Source organism: Spinacia oleracea, chromosome 6 (genome assembly GCF_020520425.1).
Source record: "Spinacia oleracea cultivar Varoflay chromosome 6, BTI_SOV_V1, whole genome shotgun sequence".
In the NCBI taxonomy this organism is placed as follows: domain Eukaryota; kingdom Viridiplantae; phylum Streptophyta; class Magnoliopsida; order Caryophyllales; family Amaranthaceae; genus Spinacia; species Spinacia oleracea.
Window position 1 is genome coordinate 14,685,762 of NC_079492.1, and position 17,430 is coordinate 14,703,191.

General features: G+C 43.6%; 2 protein-coding genes across 2 annotated transcripts in view; both read left to right on the top strand.

Moving 5' to 3' along the window:
• The window catches only part of LOC110805274 (cysteine-rich receptor-like protein kinase 29), a 30,653-nt gene that overhangs the window by 2,564 nt on the left and 10,659 nt on the right, over window positions 1–17,430 (top strand). The gene's annotated exons all lie outside the window — the stretch shown is intronic.
• Window positions 3,550–10,802, top strand: LOC130464240 (uncharacterized). Its single transcript, XM_056833711.1, has 4 exons — window positions 3,550–3,924; window positions 10,185–10,303; window positions 10,415–10,513; window positions 10,615–10,802. The coding sequence occupies exons 2-4, from the start codon at window positions 10,196–10,198 to the stop codon at window positions 10,711–10,713; spliced, it is 306 nt and encodes a 101-aa protein (XP_056689689.1). The 5' UTR covers window positions 3,550–3,924; window positions 10,185–10,195; the 3' UTR covers window positions 10,714–10,802.

Consider the following 17,430-nt stretch of genomic DNA (forward strand, 5'->3'; position numbering starts at 1 on the left):
GAAGAAGAAGTCTTCTGTGTTTTCTTATTTCTCATATGCACGGCTGCTATGTTATTATATACAAGCTAATTACGTTAGCCAAAATAACCTAGAAATATTAGGAAACTATTCTAATATACGCTAGACATATTACACAGTATATTCACAAACGCTAGTGTTTATGCCAAATTTCGTCTAGGGGCGATCTTTGGCTTAGGTCGACACTAACTAAGCGATAATCAAATAAGGGAAGACAAAGAGAGACACGACACAGAGAAGTGTTGACGCGGAAAACCCAGGAATAAGGTAAAAAACCGCGGATAGCTATGAGGCTATCAATCCACTAAGTTTCCTATATGATTGTTTGTATCTTATTCTAGAAATCAATGTAACAGAATATAAATAACGAATACAAGAATGATTTGAATGCTTTTATGGCTTGAGAATATGAGAGCTTTTCTGTCTTTCTTCCTTCGCTTGTCATCGTCTTCATGCTTTTATAAGATATTTCCAACGGTCTAGTTGGTTGAGAGAATCCCACAAAGATAGGGATATCTTCGTTACACGTCTCTTTAGTCTTCAACCACCTCCGCGCTTCTCGCGCATGTTTTGGACTCATTCCTGCTAGTGTGACGGCGCTGCCTATCATGGGCTTTAGGTTAACTTATCTTTACCAACCTGTTCCTTGAGGACGCGTCTCTGTTGCCTGTGCGTTGTCGCCCGTCCTTCGTCGTTTATGCCTCGTCGTACGATGCTACGTCGGACGTATCTCCCTGGAGCTGTGTTTACCTGCGACGCGACAGAACCTGGTTGACACGACATGATCAAACGTTAGAGAGGTTATGTCGTTAGTCCAAAAAGTGGGATAACAGTTTGCCCCCAATTGTGAATTTGCGGAGTCACACAGAGCAAAAGAAACAATTCAACTTTAAAAAGCAAAAACCGTCTTCAACTGCCCAGTTCGTGGGACAAAACCGTTCAGAATTCCAGAGTAATAAATATCAATTCACGACATGCAATAAAGTTCTTCACACCAAGATTTTTCAAAAAAAATTTAGATCCGAAAGCAGGAGAGAGAAGAGGGAGAAAGCGAAGTCGATTTTCGCACTGAGTTTGCTCGGTTTCAGGTAAAATTTGCTTTCTTTTTTCGATTTTCTTGTAGATTTTTGTAAGTGAGATGGGTAGATCTAAGTCGGTTGTAGCGAGAGGAAAGGGGGAGTCGGGATCCACTCGGGTTAAGTCCCTTAACCCGATATATTCTACTGTGGTGGATCCGGCGGCGTTTGTTGAACTTGCTGGTTTGCCGCCGTCGGCGGAAGTGAAGATTCCCGGCTCGGACGAGGAAGCCTTTGACTGTCCAGAGGGGTATGTGGTTATGTATGAGTATCCGTTCACAATTGGCTTCAAATTTCCTTTCACTCCTCTGGTTAGGTCCTTTATCGAGGTTTTCCATTTGAGCCCGGGTCAGTTGATGCCCCAGATATGGCGGGTTTTCACGGTGGTGCACGGAGTTACTGCAAACTGGCGTATGCCGTTTGACCTGTCTGACTTGATGTATACTTACGACCTAGCGCTGCAGAAGTGTTGTAGGTATACCTTGGTCACGAAGAAGGGGAAGACGAACTTAGGTGTTGGTTTAGGTGTGAACGACAGGGGTTGGCAGAGTCGTTTTGTCTTCGTAGGCAAAGATTCTCTGGGAGATAAAGGGCGGTTTCTGGTCGAGGGATGGACGACGGAAGGTAAATGTGTTGTTTTGTCTTTGTTTCTCGTCGTTTTACTGAACGTCGCCTTACTTGGTTTTGTTTTGCAGTTGTCAAGGCGTCGTCGTTGACTGAGTTGAACGTTGATTCTGAGGATAAGTATCGGAAATTCTTGGGTTATTCTGTCGAGGATAGGTCTTTTAGTCGCGACGGGGAGTTTTTAGACGAGCAGGAGGTGAACCGGTCACGCGACGTCGCCGAGGAGGAGGAAATAGACGAGGAATCAGGTCAACTGACTCGTCGTCAGAAAAGGTTGGATTTGCTTGAAGAGGTAGTGGCAAACTCATCGTCCGCCGAAGGTGAAGTAGGCGATATGGCTGACAACTCAGGTATTTGACGTTTGTTTATTTCGGGGTTTGTATATATTTTTGTTTTTGCTTTGGATAGTGTTTGACCTTGATCTTTTGTATTGGGTGTAGAGCACACTCTGTCGTCTAGGCCTGTGTCAAGGATGTCTCAGAGCGAGATTCAGGAGCGTGCGAGGAAGCGATTGAGGTCGTCCTCGACTTCTGGTGGACAAGGTATGACGGTCGTACCTCGGTTTTCTGCGATAGGTTCGTCGGCCGACGCCTGTCGTCATAGGAGCCGAAGGCTTTCATCCGATTGCTTCGTCATCGCCCCCACAGCCGTTCAAGGCGTCGTCTGCTGCTGTCGACATTAGTAAAGTGTCTACTTCGTCGGCCAAGAAGCGTCCTGCTGAGACGAATCCTGTCGAGGATACGGTTATCACTTTGCCCCCAGGCTTCTTGGGTGATGAAGAGGCGTCTGTTATATGGCCTTTCGCTGATCGCTTGATCTTGCCTACGACGTATCGACGATATCACGAGGTGGATCCTCTTCCTGTCGCGTCGGACGCCGCTGAACTTAGTCTGCGGGTGAGTTTTATTTAGTTTTTTCTTTTGTTTGCAAAAGATGTGTGTTGTGTAAATCTATTTTGGCATTGGTTTTGCGCAGGCGTCGCAGGCTGCCTTGGCTGTACGTAGGCAATGTTCGTTGCTGTGCGACGAGGTGACGAATGCGAGGCAGCTGACGGCGACGGCGAAGAAGGCGGCCGCGTCGTGGGAAGCGAAGTGGAAGGCTGCTGAGAAGAAGGTCGTGGACCTTGCTGCGGTGGTTAAGGCCAAGGGTGATCAATTGAAAGGTAAGGATAAGCAGTTAGCCGACGTGGCTAAAGATCTGGAGAAAGTGAAGGAAGAGCTGGCCTCGACAACGGAGGAGTTAGATGGATTGAGGAGCTTGTACGACGCCCTGCAGGAGGAGGCGAAGGACGTCGAGGCTCTCGCTATATGGAGGACGCGGGCGCAAATGATGTACTCCTGCTTGATTGGGGAGACTAGCCTTTGGCCGTATCAGAAGGAGGTGGACGACTATCTGGCTAATGGCGGTACCATGGCTGACCTGTCGTTGCCTGTGGTGGATTCGGAAGAGTTAGCGAAGACGGCTAACACCGCCAGTACTGAGGCGACAAAGGTGGATGCGGCCTTGTTGGTGGTGGATGCGCCTGTTCCGGACCAAGAGGGGGACACTAGTGGAAAAAGGCTTATTTGCATCCCCGCATTTGCCACGCCATTCTAAACATGTGACGCAAATGACAATTTTTAGCATAAAATTTAGTCATTTGCGTCGCAGCTTTGTTAAACTGCGACGCAAATGACTCTAGGATGCCCCCCAGAGTCATTTGCGTCGCAGATTAGTAAAACTGCGACGCAATTAACTCAATCAAGTGCGTCGCAGATTTACTAATCTGCGACGCAAATGACTCTGGGGGGCATCCTAGAGTCATTTGCGTCGCAGTTTAGTAATTCTGCGACGCAAATGATGTTTTGTATTTTTTCTAAAATGCGATATTCCACAGCGCGCGACCTAAATTGAAACCCAATTGCAAAAGCTTCACCCCTCACTGCTTCAATTCCTTCCTCCAACTTCCTCGGCCTTCCTCGTCCTCCGCCGTCAACCTCGTCCTCCGCCGTCAACCTCCGTCTTCCTCGACCTGCTGTTCGTCTTCCTGCCGCGTCAACCTCCTCTTCGCACAGCTCATTGTCCTCCAACTTCCTGCTCGTCGCCGCCCCCTGATCGTCGTTCAACCCCCGGCCTCTTCACAGGTCACTGTCGCCGCTGCTTGCTAACGCCGTCGGCTGCCACGCCGCTGGCCCTCCTCTCTTCAATTGCTCCATCGATTAATTAGGTACATTTAAATTTTATTTTGTGGATATTATTTAATTGAATTTTAATTGTGCATTTTAATTATAATTGTGGATATTATGTTTGAATTTTAATGGTACATTTTAGTTGAATTTTAAGATTGAATTTTAATTGTGGATATTATTTAATTGAATTTTAATTGTGCACATTTAAGATTTAGGTTTTGTTGAATTTTAATTGTAGTTTTTGGTGAATTGTAATAGTTGGTTTTGTTGAAATTATTTGTTTATTACAATTAGGTTTTGTTGAATTAAGGTTATGAAATGAATTTTTGGGTTTGTTTAGGTTTATGAGATGGTTTGTGTAGGTTATGAAATGATGTTTTGGGTTTGCTACAAAATTCGGGTTTGTGAATTTGTGATGTGAAATGAATTGTACTATGGGAACTTGTTATTAGTTATGGTAGGTTTTGTTGGAAGCCATGGATTTATAATGATATGAATAGCCTAGTTTATATTCTAACCTTTGACAAAATTTGGTCATATTGTTTTATCTTTAGTGGTTGAAAATGGATCGGAGTTGGATGTATGGTAGTAAACGATTTTCTACAAGGTTCTTACAAGGGATTCAAGAGTTCATTAAGGTTGCCTTGAAACATCAATCAGAACATGAATCAAGTTTAATTCTGTGTCCTTGTTGTGATTGCAATAATTCAAGGGGGTATCGGGATATTGATGATATTGTTGATCACATAGTTCGTCGCGGTTTTAAGGGTAACTACACGACGTGGACATGGCATGGTGAGAGCATAGATCATGGGGCAAGTTCTAGTATGCCGAGCTCGAGTCAGCATAATCATTGTGATAATGGTGATGATAATGAAATTGAGGATGATATTGGTGTTGAAAGTGAGGAAGAAGAGGAGAAAGATAGGATAGATGATATGATGCATGATGTGGAAGACCATCATTTCGTTGAGCGTCCCCATATGTATGATAGTATAATCAAAGCTTCCGCAACACCATTATATCCTGGTTCTACACAAACTGTACTTGGTGCCGTCATCGAATATTTCAACTTAAAGGTGGAAAACGGTTGGACCAACAAGAGTTTTTCACAGTTTTTGGAGGCCACGTCTGGTAATCTTCCTGAAGGAAACAAACTTCCAAGGTCTAACTATGAGGCCCAGAAGCTTATGTGTCCTTTGGGTATGGATTATGAGAAGATACACGCGTGTCCAAATGATTGCGTGTTGTATCGAAAGCAGTATGCAAATCTGCATGAGTGTCCAAGATGCGGATTGTCCCGTTACAAGATCGTGGAGAATGATGCAACATCAACTAAGAAGAAACCTTCTCCGGCTAAGGTGCTTTGGTATCTTCCAATTATACCAAGATTTAAGCGCCTTTTCTCAGAAGAGAAAACTGCAAAACTCTTGAGGTGGCATGCCGAGGGGAGGAAGAAAGATGGGTTAATGAGGCATCCTGCTGATTCTCCACAATGGAGGAACATTGATCGAAAGTACAAGGTCTTTAGGGAAGAAGTTCGGAATCTCAGGCTTGGTCTTTGCACGGATGGAATGAACCCATTTGGGACACTTAGTACCCAATATAGCACTTGGCCGGTTCTTCTCACCATATACAATTTGCCTCCTTGGTTATGCATGAAGCGTAGATACATCATGTTGTCGCTCTTAATCTCTGGGCCTAAACAACCCGGAAATGACATAGATGTGTATCTAGAGCCACTCATTGAAGATTTGAAATTGTTGTGGGATGAAGGGGTGTTGATGTTTGATGCATACACCAAAACCAATTTCACTTTACGTGCCATGATTTTTTGTACGATAAATGATTTCCCGGCTTATGGAAATTTGTCAGGGTATTCTGTAAAGGGAAAGAAGGCATGTCCAGTTTGTCATGATGATTTGGTCTCGAGGCGCCTAAAATTTTGTGGGAAAGATGTGTACATGGATTACCGGATGTATCTTCCTGAAGATCATCCATTTCGAAAAGAGAAGGAAGCTTTTAATGGAGAATTGGAGATGAGAGAAGCTCCTGCCCCCTTATGTGCGTGTGAGGTTTATGAACGGGTTAAAGACATTGAGACAGAGTTTGGTAAGCCTTATAAAGGTCAGCCAAGTGGTGGTTACAAGAAGAGGTCTATCTTTTGGGATCTCCCATATTGGAGAGATTTGGAAGTTAGGCATTGTTTGGATGTAATGCATATTGAGAAAAATGTTTGTGATGCCATTGTTGGGACATTGTTGAATATGCAAGGGAAAACGAAGGATGGGCCTAAAGTTAGACAAGATATGGCTGCTATGGGTCGCTCCGAGTTGGCACCTCAAGAAAGGGGAAAACGCTGGTACCTTCCCCCAGCTTGTTTCACCTTGTCTAAAAAGGAGAAAGTTAGCTTTTGTGAGTCTTTGCATGGCTTAAAGGTCCCTGCCGGTTACTCTTCAAATTTTCGTAGACTTGTGTCCATGTCTGACTTGAAATTAGTTGGAATGAAATCTCATGATTGTCACGTGTTGATGCAACAATTGCTGCCGGTTGCAATTCGAGGGATATTGCCGCCACAAGTGAGGTATACCATTACAAGATTGTGTTTCTTTTTCAACACAATTTGTAGCAAGGTGATCAATCCAACAATACTGGATGATTTGCAGGCTGATGTACTTGAGACCATGTGTCGGTTTGAAAAGTATTTTCCGCCATCATTCTTTGACATGATGCCTCATTTGATTATTCATCTTGTTCGTGAAATTAAGCTTTGTGGGCCAGTTTGTATGAGGTACATGTATCCCTTTGAACGGGAAATGGGTACCTTGAAAAATAGAGTGATGAATCCGGCCAAACCTGAAGCTAGTATTGTCCAACGAACCGTCGCGGAGGAAGTTGCTGCATGGGTTTCTCAATATATGGCACGTTTGAAAGAAGTCGGAGTACCAAAGTCTAGACATGATGGGAGACTTGGGGGTCAAGGTACAATTGGCAAGAAAAGGATATCAATCAGTTCTGAAATGATGTGTAAGGTTGAGCTGTTTGTGGTGCAAAGTCTTAGTGAAGTCCATCCATACGTGGCTGAGCACATGAACTTTCTTAGAGAGCAATATCCTTCAAAAAATGGTCCTCAACTGATAAAAGAGCATAATCGTTCATTCCTCACATGGTTCAAGCGTCGAGTGATGGATCAATTTTCCGACACGCCTAATGAGGTATCTGACATGGTGAGATGGTTGGCATATGGTCCTAAATGTCAAGTCATATCTTATGAGGGGTACGACATCAATGGCTATTCTTTTTACACGAAGCGACAAGATGACAAAACGACGATGCAAAATAGTGGTGTTACGGCAATATGTTTGTCTTCAGAGTATGCTAGTGTAAAAGATAGAACACTTGTAGATAAGACGAACTCTTACTATGGAGTCATTGAAGAAATATTAGAGTTGGAATATAAGTATTTTAAGATTCCTCTATTCCGGTGCAAGTGGGTTGATATTAGTCGCGGTGTCAAAAAGGATGAACATGGGTACCTGACACTTGTAAACTTTAGTCGAGTTGGGCATCTTGCAGATCCTTTCATATTAGCATCACAGGCAAAACAAATCTTTTACATGGTTGACCCTGCCGATCGTAGTTGGTCAGTTGTTCTGGAAGGCAAAAGAAGAATACTTGGCGTTGAGGATGTAGATGATGAAGAAGAGTATGATGAGCAGTTTAATGAGATTCCACCTTCCTCCTGGCATATCCCTCAAATGATTGACGATGTTGACATGAGTTATACACGCCGAGATCATGATGAAGGATTTTATGTTGAAAAAGAGAAATAGTGAGATAGGTACTATTTTGGCAACTATTTTTTCACCAAGTTAATTTGTAGATTAGTTAAAAGTTGGGTTCGAAAATGTCATTTTTGCCTAAATATGTACTATAACGACCCAATTACCCTTAAATGTGGAATAATAGATTATTACGAGGCTTAGAAAGTTATAACTATGCATATGAGACATGTAATAAGTTTGAAAACATTCCTTAGGTTCTTTGGTTCAAAGTTGGGTTCGAAAATGTCATTTTTGCCTAAATATGTACTATAACGACCCAATTACCCTTAAATGTGGAATAATAGATTATTACGAGGCTTAGAAAGTTATAACTATGCATATGAGACATGTAATAAGTTTGAAAACATTCCTTAGGTTCTTTGGTTCAAAGTTGGGTTCGAAAATGTCATTTTTGCCTAAATATGTACTATAACGACCCAATTACCCTTAAATGTGGAATAATAGATTAGTACGAGGCTTAGAAAGTTATAACTATGCATATGAGACATGTAATAAGTTTGAAAACATTCCTTAGGTTCTTTGGTTCAAAGTTGGGTTCGAAAATGTCATTTTTGCCTAAATATGTACTATAACGACCCAATTACCCTTAAATGTGGAATAATAGATTATTACGAGGCTTAGAAAGTTATAACTATGCATATGAGACATGTAATAAGTTTGAAAACATTCCTTAGGTTCTTTGGTTCAAAGTTGGGTTCGAAAACGTCATTTTTGCCTAAATATGTACTATAACGACCCAATTACCCTTAAATGTGGAATAATAGATTATTACGAGGCTTAGAAAGTTATAACTATGCATATGAGACATGTAATAAGTTTGAAAACATTCCTTAGGTTCTTTGGTTAAAAGTTGGGTTCGAAAATGTCATTTTTGCCTAAATATGTACTATAACGACCCAATTACCCTTAAATGTGGAATAATAGATTAGTACGAGGCTTAGAAAGTTATAACTATGCATATGAGACATGTAATAAGTTTGAAAACATTCCTTAGGTTCTTTGGTTCAAAGTTGGGTTCGAAAATGTCATTTTTGCCTAAATATGTACTATAACGACCCAATTACCCTTAAATGTGGAATAATAGATTATTACGAGGCTTAGAAAGTTATAACTATGCATATGAGACATGTAATAAGTTTGAAAACATTCCTTAGGTTCTTTGGTTCAAAGTTGGGTTCGAAAACGTCATTTTTGCCTAAATATGTACTATAACGACCCAATTACCCTTAAATGTGGAATAATAGATTATTACGAGGCTTAGAAAGTTATAACTATGCATATGAGACATGTAATAAGTTTGAAAACATTCCTTAGGTTCTTTGGTTCAAAGTTGGGTTCGAAAATGTCATTTTTGCCTAAATATGTACTATAACGACCCAATTACCCTTAAATGTGGAATAATAGATTAGTACGAGGCTTAGAAAGTTATAACTATGCATATGAGACATGTAATAAGTTTGAAAACATTCCTTAGGTTCTTTGGTTCAAAGTTGGGTTCGAAAATGTCATTTTTGCCTAAATATGTACTATAACGACCCAATTACCCTTAAATGTGGAATAATAGATTATTACGAGGCTTAGAAAGTTATAACTATGCATATGAGACATGTAATAAGTTTGAAAACATTCCTTAGGTTCTTTGGTTCAAAGTTGGGTTCGAAAACGTCATTTCAGGAGCTTGGTTGTGCTTTCTTTGTTGCTTAATCTTTAAAGAACAGTCTGTTTTTGGGTGGGTTTGTGGACCAAAATTTTGCATATTCAAATTCATTCCCCAGCATTTGTACAGAACTGATCAGAACTGACCAGTTCTATGCACTGATCTGCACAGCTCAGATCAGAACTGTGCAGATCAGTGCACAGAACTGGTCAGAACTGATCAGTTCTGTGCACTGATCTGCATAGTTCTGATCTGAGCTGTGCAGATCAGTGCACAGAACTGGTCAGCTCTGATCAGTTCTGTGCACTGATCTGCACAGCTCAGATCAGAACTGTGCAGATCAGTGCACAGAACTGATCAGAACTGACCAGTTCTGTGCACTGATCTGCACAGTTCTGATCTGAGCTGTGCAGATCAGTGCACAGAACTGATCAGCTCTGATCAGTTCTGTGCACTGATCTGCACAGTTCTGATCTGAGCTGTGCAGATCAGTGCACAGAACTGGTCAGCTCTGATCAGTTCTGTGCACTGATCTGCACAGTTCTGATCTGAGCTGTGCAGATCAGTGCACAGAACTGGTCAGCTCTGATCAGTTCTGTGCACTGATCTGCACAGTTCTGATCTGAGCTGTGCAGATCAGTGCACAGAACTGATCAGTTCTGACCAGTTCTGTGCACTGATCTGCACAGTTCTGATCTGAGCTGTGCAGATCAGTGCACAGAACTGATCAGAACTTTATTTTTATTTTAAAATCCTGCTTTTGAAGGTATGTAATTTTAATGATTTTCCAATGCAGTAGCGTCAGGCATGGATGAAGATCAACACGCAAATTCAGGTCCTTCTAACAAATCACCAAATCAAGTGCCCCAAAAGCAAAAAAAGAAGCCAAGAGGCCCTACAAAAAAAGAAGCACAGGTATATATATATATAATTAGTTTATTATTTACCTAAGAAATAAGTTTTTCAAAATTATAACATACAATGTGATAGAAATTTTACTTGTGTTATTTATTTTAATGCATTTAGTGTGCTCAACAACCGGGATCACTAGATTGTGGCTACTACGTCATGCGTTTTATGTACGACATAATAATGAATCATGGTAATAGTCAAGATCTTACTAAGGTATGTTCTCATAAACTACGTACTTTATATAATAAATTGAAGTACACAAAACTATTATATTGATCAATCGTTGATAAATTGAATTATTTACACTTTTTTAGGATTTTTCAAGAACATTGCCCTATTCACCGGAGGAGATTAATGAGGTGAAAGATTTTTGGGCAGATTACTTCATGAACAATGTCGAATTTTTAGCTTAATTTGTAATATGAACTTGATCTCTAGCTAGCTACGTACCTTTGTTGTAATAATTTTATGTTTGTTGTAACATGTTGGTTGATCGATCTATGACGAATTTAATTGCCTTTTATTGGGAACGTTAATTACGTTGTAAACTTTAGTGACAGGTATTAATTATAAATGTATTCCCGGTATTGGGAATGAAGCGTCTAATTTCAAAGACGATCATGTCGGAATTTCCAACTAAAATATTAAAAAACGAATATTTTTTTAAAAAAAATAAGTCATTTGCAACGCACGTTAGCTCAATGTGCGAGGCAAATGACTTAATTTTTTGGCGCTAAAATTGTCATTTGCAACGCACATTTAGCTAATGTGCGTTGCAAATGACTTTTCAGCACCATGCCTAAAAAGCTATTTGCGTCGCACATTTAGCTAATGTGCGACGCAAATAACTTTTCAGGCATGGTGCTGAAAAGTCATTTGCAACGCACATTAGCTAAATGTGCGTTGCAAATGAACCTTATTTGCGTCGCACATTTAGCTAATGTGCGTTGCAAATGACTTTTCAGCACCATGCCTGAAAAGTTATTTGCGTCGCACATTAGCTAAATGTGCGACGCAAATAAGGTTCATTTGCGTCGCACAAATGTGCGACGCAAATGACTTTTAGTCATTTGCGTCGAGAGCTTTTGCCACGCACGATGTGCGACGCAAATGTGCTTAAAAGTGCGATGCAAATGACCCTTTTTCCACTAGTGGGAGGTGTTAGCTGTTGGGTGCGAAGAGGAGGCTCTTGTCGTCGTTTCTCAAGACGAGACGTTGGACGTGGCGTCGCTGGAGGTGTCAGTCGTGACTGACGCCGTCGTGCCCCCAGAGCAGGAGTCGGAGCAGGAGGTCGTGGCCTCTACACAGGAAGAAGGGATGTAATAGTTTGTAGTTTTCAAATTTCTGTTGGTTTTTGTGTTTTGGATGTTTTTATTCGTCGTCGGTGGCGGCGGCGAGGTGTTTGGATAATGCTTTGTGTTTGAATTTCGGAAGTCGTGGCCTTAGGGGTCGCGCAATTTGTATTTTGCTATATTAGTGTGTTCCTCTTTTTTCTTATTTGCGTGTGTTCTTTGTGACTCTTATGTTTTGAAGCTTTCGTCGTGCGTCGTGTGGCATGTGTCTTACGGGTAACAAATATTGAAATGGTGGCATTATATGTATGTAAAACCGTACCTGTATTGGTTGCTCGTCGTTAATCACTTTGGGATTCATTTTCTGTCATGCGTCGTGTGTTATCTTCTGCAAAAGAAAACATGGGCTGCTAGGAGGATTGGCCGTTGGGGATGCCAACGGCCCTCCGATGCCTAAGTCAGTAATAATTCCAAACAAATAAAGCGATAAAAAATAAGGAAGAAGGTAGGAACGATGGTACGACAACTGATAAAATTGGCTACGACGGATATTTTAAAAGTGATAGAGTTTAAGATGTGTAGCGTTCCAGCTTCGGGGGACCGACTTGCCGTCTTTGGTGACGAGCCTGTATGCCCCTTTCCGACGATTTTATCGATCAAGTATGGTCCTTCCCAAGCTGGCGCGAGTTTACCTGCGTTTAATTCTTTTGTGTTTTGGAACACTTTGCGCAACACCCAGTCGCCCTCCTTGAACATTTTTACTTTGACGTTTTTGTTGAAGCATTTTGCCACAATCTGCTGTTGCGACGCCATTCTTATCAACGCTGCTTCTCTGAAGTCTTCTGTGTTGTCGAGGTTTTCAATAAGTTCGACGTCGTTCTGCTCTGGCGTCATGAGTCCATATCGTGCACTGGGTAGCGTCACTTCGGGGGGTAGTACTGCTTCGCACCCGTAAACGAGTGAGAAGGGAGTCTGTCCCGTCGCCGTCCTAGGCGTCGTCCTGTTGGCCCATAGGATGGATGGCAGCTCTTCTGCCCATCGTCCCTTCTTATCGTCTAGCCGCTTTTTTAGCGATGCGATGATCGTTTTGTTGCTGGATTCCGCCTGTCCGTTTGCTTGGGGGTATCTTGGCGTTAACGTCTTTAGCTCAATGTTCCACGTCTTGCAGAAAGCCCTAGTTTTGTCGCTGATGAATTGGGATCCGTTGTCGCATATGATTTCTGATGGCACTCCGAATCTGCATATAATGTTAGTCCATATGAACGAACATACCTCTTTGTCTCTTACCTGTTGGAACGCACCTGCTTCTATCCACTTAGAAAAATAATCTGTTAGAGCGAGCATGAAGACCTTTTGTCCTGGGGCGACGGGTAGTTTACCGACGATGTCCATTCCCCATTTCATGAAAGGCCACGGAGTTAAGGTGGGGTGTAAAAATTCAGATGGTTTATGTGTCATACCTGCGTGTCGTTGACATTTGTCGCACTTAGCTACGTACCTCATTGCGTCCTTGAGCATCGTTGGCCAATAGTATCCGTTTCTTTTGATTCTGGTTGACAGGCTTCGTCCTCCTTCATGTCCGCCACATTCTCCTTCGTGGTATTGCTTTTGTAGTCTTTCCCATTCTGTTTTTTCTGCGCATCGCATCAACATTCCGTTCGCTGATCTTTTAAATAATATGCCCTGCAAAATGACATATCGTGAAGCTTTGAAAAGTATCTTCCTGGCTTCGAGCTTGTCGTCGGGTAGGGTTTCATGTGTTAGGTAGTCGAGGATGGGCTTGGTCCAGCTGTCGGTGTTTGTGGTTGATAGGACGAGGCTGGCATCTTGTGGTATGTCTTTTTCAATAGCGGGTGACAATAGGTGTACTAGAGGTATGGTCGAGAATGACGACTTTCTGAGTGCGGATCCTAGGTTGGCAAGGGCGTCGGCTTGCGTGTTTAGGTCTCGTGGAACTTGTTTAATGGAGAGGGGTTTGAATTTGGAGGCTAGTTTTTTTGCTTTTTCGAGGTACAAGGTCATTTTCAGGTCTTTAGCCTCGTAGTCGCCGTTGATCTGGTTGACGATTAATTGTGAGTCGCTAAAGATGTTGAGTCCACTTGCTCCCAATTTTTCAGCTAGCGTCAACCCGGCGATTAATGCCTCGTATTCTGCTTCGTTGTTTGTCGCTTTGAAGTCGCAGCATATGGCTTGTGCTATCATGTCCCCTTGTGGTGACTTTAGCACGACGCCTAGACCTGCACCGCGAAAGTTAGACGAGCCGTCGACGAAGAGCGTCCATACCTCTTCTACGTTATTGATGAGTTTGACTTCGTCGTCCGCTATTTTCTCCAGGTCGGGGCTAAAATCTGCCACAAAGTCTGCTAGTGCCTGCGATTTCACCGCCGTTCTTGGTTGGTATTTGATGTCGAAGCTTCCTAGCGCCATCGTCCATTTCTCCATTCGACCTGTTAGTTCTGGTCTACGCATCACAGACTTGATTGGATAATTAGTCATCACCACTATTTGGTGAGTTTCGAAATAATGCCTTAGTTTTCTAGCTGCAGTAACGAGTGCTAAAACGAGTTTTTTGAGGGAGGAATACCTGGTTTCCGCTTCTAGTAGCGACTTACTTATGTAGTAAATAGGTAGCTGTTGCGTTTCGTCTTCTCGGGCTAGGACCGCGCTGACTGCTGTGGAGCTGACGGCTAGGTACAGTTGTAGGACTTCGCCTTCTTTGGGTTTGGACAGGAGGGGTGGCGACATCATGTATTTTTTGAGGTTTTGCAAGGCTGCTTCGTGGTCGTCGGACCAGTCAAAACCTTTATTTTTACGCAAGACGTCGTAGAATAGACGACACTTGCCCGACGACCGCGAGATAAAACGATTTAGCGCCGCCACTCTTCCTGTCAAGCGCTGTACCTCTTTTATGTTCCTGGGGGATTGAATGTTGATGATTGCGCGCACCTGGTCGGGGCTAGCCTCGATTCCTCTTTGGGTGACGATGTAACCTAAAAATTTCCCTGCAGACACTCCGAAAGAACATTTAGTTGGGTTGAGTTTCATACCGTATTTTCTCAATATGTCGAAGGATTGTCGTAGGTGTTCGACATGGTCGTCGGCCTTCCTTGATTTTACTAGCATGTCGTCGATGTAGACCTCCATCGTGTCTCCAAGTTGGTCTTTGAACATTTTGTTGACCAATCGCTGGTACGTTGCACCTGCATTTTTAAGACCAAAAGGCATGACTTTATAACAATAAATACCTCTGTCTGTTACAAAAGATGTTTTCTCCTGGTCGTCTGGGTGCATAAGGATCTGGTTGTATCCGGAGTAGGCGTCCATAAATGTTAGTAGCTCGTGTCCAGCAGTGGCGTCGACCAGGGCGTCGATGTGCGGCAGCGGGAATGGGTCTTTAGGGCATGCTTTGTTGATGTATGTGAAGTCGATACAGACTCTCCACTTTCCATTCTTTTTACTGACGACAACGACATTTGCTAACCAATCTGGATACTTGACTTCTCTGATTTTCCCGGAGTCTATCAGTTTTTGGACTTCTTCGTCTATGATTTTATTTCTCCCAGGCGCGAATTTTCGCCGTTTCTGTTTCACTGGTTTGAAGTTGGGGTCGACATTGAGTTTGTGGGTGATGATGTCTGAACTGATTCCTGTCATGTCCTCGTGCGACCAAGCGAAGCAGTCCGAGTTTTCTCTTAGGAATGACACTATCTGACTTCTGATATTGTCAGGCAGCGACGCTCCGATCCTTACTACTTGGTCTGGCTTTGCCTGATCTAGCGTAATTTCGTCGATCTGTTGGTCGTCGGGGTCGTCTACCGTCGACCCTGGCTGTAATTGCTAGATGGATGACTTTGATGGTTTCAGCGCCGTTTCATAACATTTCTTTGCGTCCCTTTGCTGTCCTTTGATTTCCATGACTCCCCATTTGGTTGGGAACTTAATTGACTGGTGGTATGTCGACGGCACCGCCTTCATTTTGTGGATCCATGGTCGTCCCAAAATGACGTTGTATGCTGATGGGCAGTCGACGACGTTGAACTTGGTCATCACATTAACACCTTCTGCGTACGTCGGCAGCGATATCTCTCCTACTGTTCGTAGCGATTCTCCACTAAATCCTACTAGGACTGTCGACCTTCTGATTATACTCTTTTCGTCTAGTCCCATTTCCTGCAGAGCCTCTAGGAACAATACGTTTGCTGAACTGCCGTTGTCGATCAATATCCTTTTGATGAGAGCGTTGCGTATTGGGAGCGATATGACTAGCCCGTCATGATGTTCCTGTATTGTGTCGGTTGAATCTGAGTCGTCGAAGGTTATTATCATCGCCGCTAATGACTTGTCGAGTGCTACTTCGTCTTCGGTCTGCCCCTCTTTGACGGCTTCAGATTCGCCCCTGTTGATTTTTTTAGCTGCAGAAGAAGTTAGTCCACATATATCTGAACCACCAGAAATAACGTTTACCACTTTTTCGAACGTGGGCGGGGCTGGTCGGTCGCCGCTTGGTGCTGGGTTGGGTTGGGAGCTGCTATCCTTGTTGTACGTCTCCTTTCCTTTATCGCTCAGTAGGTCCTTCAGGTGGCCTCTTTTCAATAGATACGCCACCTCCTTTTTGAGGGAGATGCATTCGTCGGTTGTGTGGCCATTGTCGCGGTGGAAGTCGCACCACCTGCTCATGTCCTTCATAGAGTCTGGTCTGTCACTCTTCTTAGGCCATCTGACGGTACCACCTACATTTTGAAGGGCGTTTACCACGCCACCGATGTCGACGTTGAAGCCATACTCGGAGATGGGGGGATAAACGACCCGTTCATTCCTGTAAACATTGTTAGTATCATCATATTGATTGACATTTTGTACCTGACCCTGGCGGTTGTATGGTTGGTGTCTCCAGCCGTTGTTCCTTGGGGTGTACGACCTCCTGTCGCTGCTGCCCCCTGCTGGTCGCTGAGAAACCATTCGTGTAATCTCGTCGTCTTCAATCCGCATCTGGGCCGTAGCCCTCGATCTGACTTCTTCGAAGTTTGCACAGGGATATTTGGTTAGTTCCCGGTATAGCTCTGAGTTGGGGACGAGACCTCTCTTGAATGCTTCGATGGCGACTCGGTAGGTCCTTGGACCAACCGATAGAGGTCACTTGTTTGTTTCTCCAACTGGCGACTGCTGGCGAATTGTTGGTAGAAGGCGTTGATGAGGTCGGACAGGCAGAAGATAGATCCAGGTGTTATGTTCATGAGCCATTCCAGGGCTGCTCCGTCGAGGGTTCCTCCGAAGGATTTGCACATGACGGGCTCGACCAGGTCGTAGGGGATGCCGATCTGCCACATTCGCTGCTTGTAGAAGTTGACGTGTCTGTATGGATCAGACGTTCCGTCATACAGGGTGGTCCAGGTAGGGAGTCGGAGCTGGTGTGGTACCGTCACCCTAGCGATCGCTTCACAGAACGGCGATGCTGCATACCCGTCGGTCGGTTCGGTCTCCACGGGCGTGGGTGCCCCCGGCAGTTTGGTCATCAGCTTCATCATCAACGAGCATCGCTTCTTCATGTGATTTTCCATCTTATTTAGGCGCTTGGTGACGGGGTCCGGTATTGCTTCATCCTTTTCCTCATGTGGCTCCTCGCCGTCGGACAGGTCTTCAGAGTCGCCAGTCATCTCGAATATCAACTTCTTCGGTTTTGCACCTGGCTTGTAACGCGATTGATGCTTGTTACTTTTCACGGATTCGAGCTCCTTCTGGAGGTTTTCAATGGAGGCCCTTTCTTGGGCCAGCTCTGCTTGGGCCTTCTCGTAGGCCGCTTTCATCTCTGCGAGCGTCATCTCTTCAGTAGTCATGGTG

What these genes read in the sequence shown, in the direction of transcription:
- LOC130464240 (XM_056833711.1), top strand. Translation starts at nt 10,196, where the DNA reads ATGGATGAAGATCAACACGCAAATTCAGGTCCTTCTAACAAATCACCA. An exon ending in CTACAAAAAAAGAAGCACAG is followed by an intron (nt 10,304 to 10,414) that starts GTATATATATAT and finishes TAATGCATTTAG; the next exon opens with TGTGCTCAACAACCGGGATC. An exon ending in ATAGTCAAGATCTTACTAAG is followed by an intron (nt 10,514 to 10,614) that starts GTATGTTCTCAT and finishes ACACTTTTTTAG; the next exon opens with GATTTTTCAAGAACATTGCC.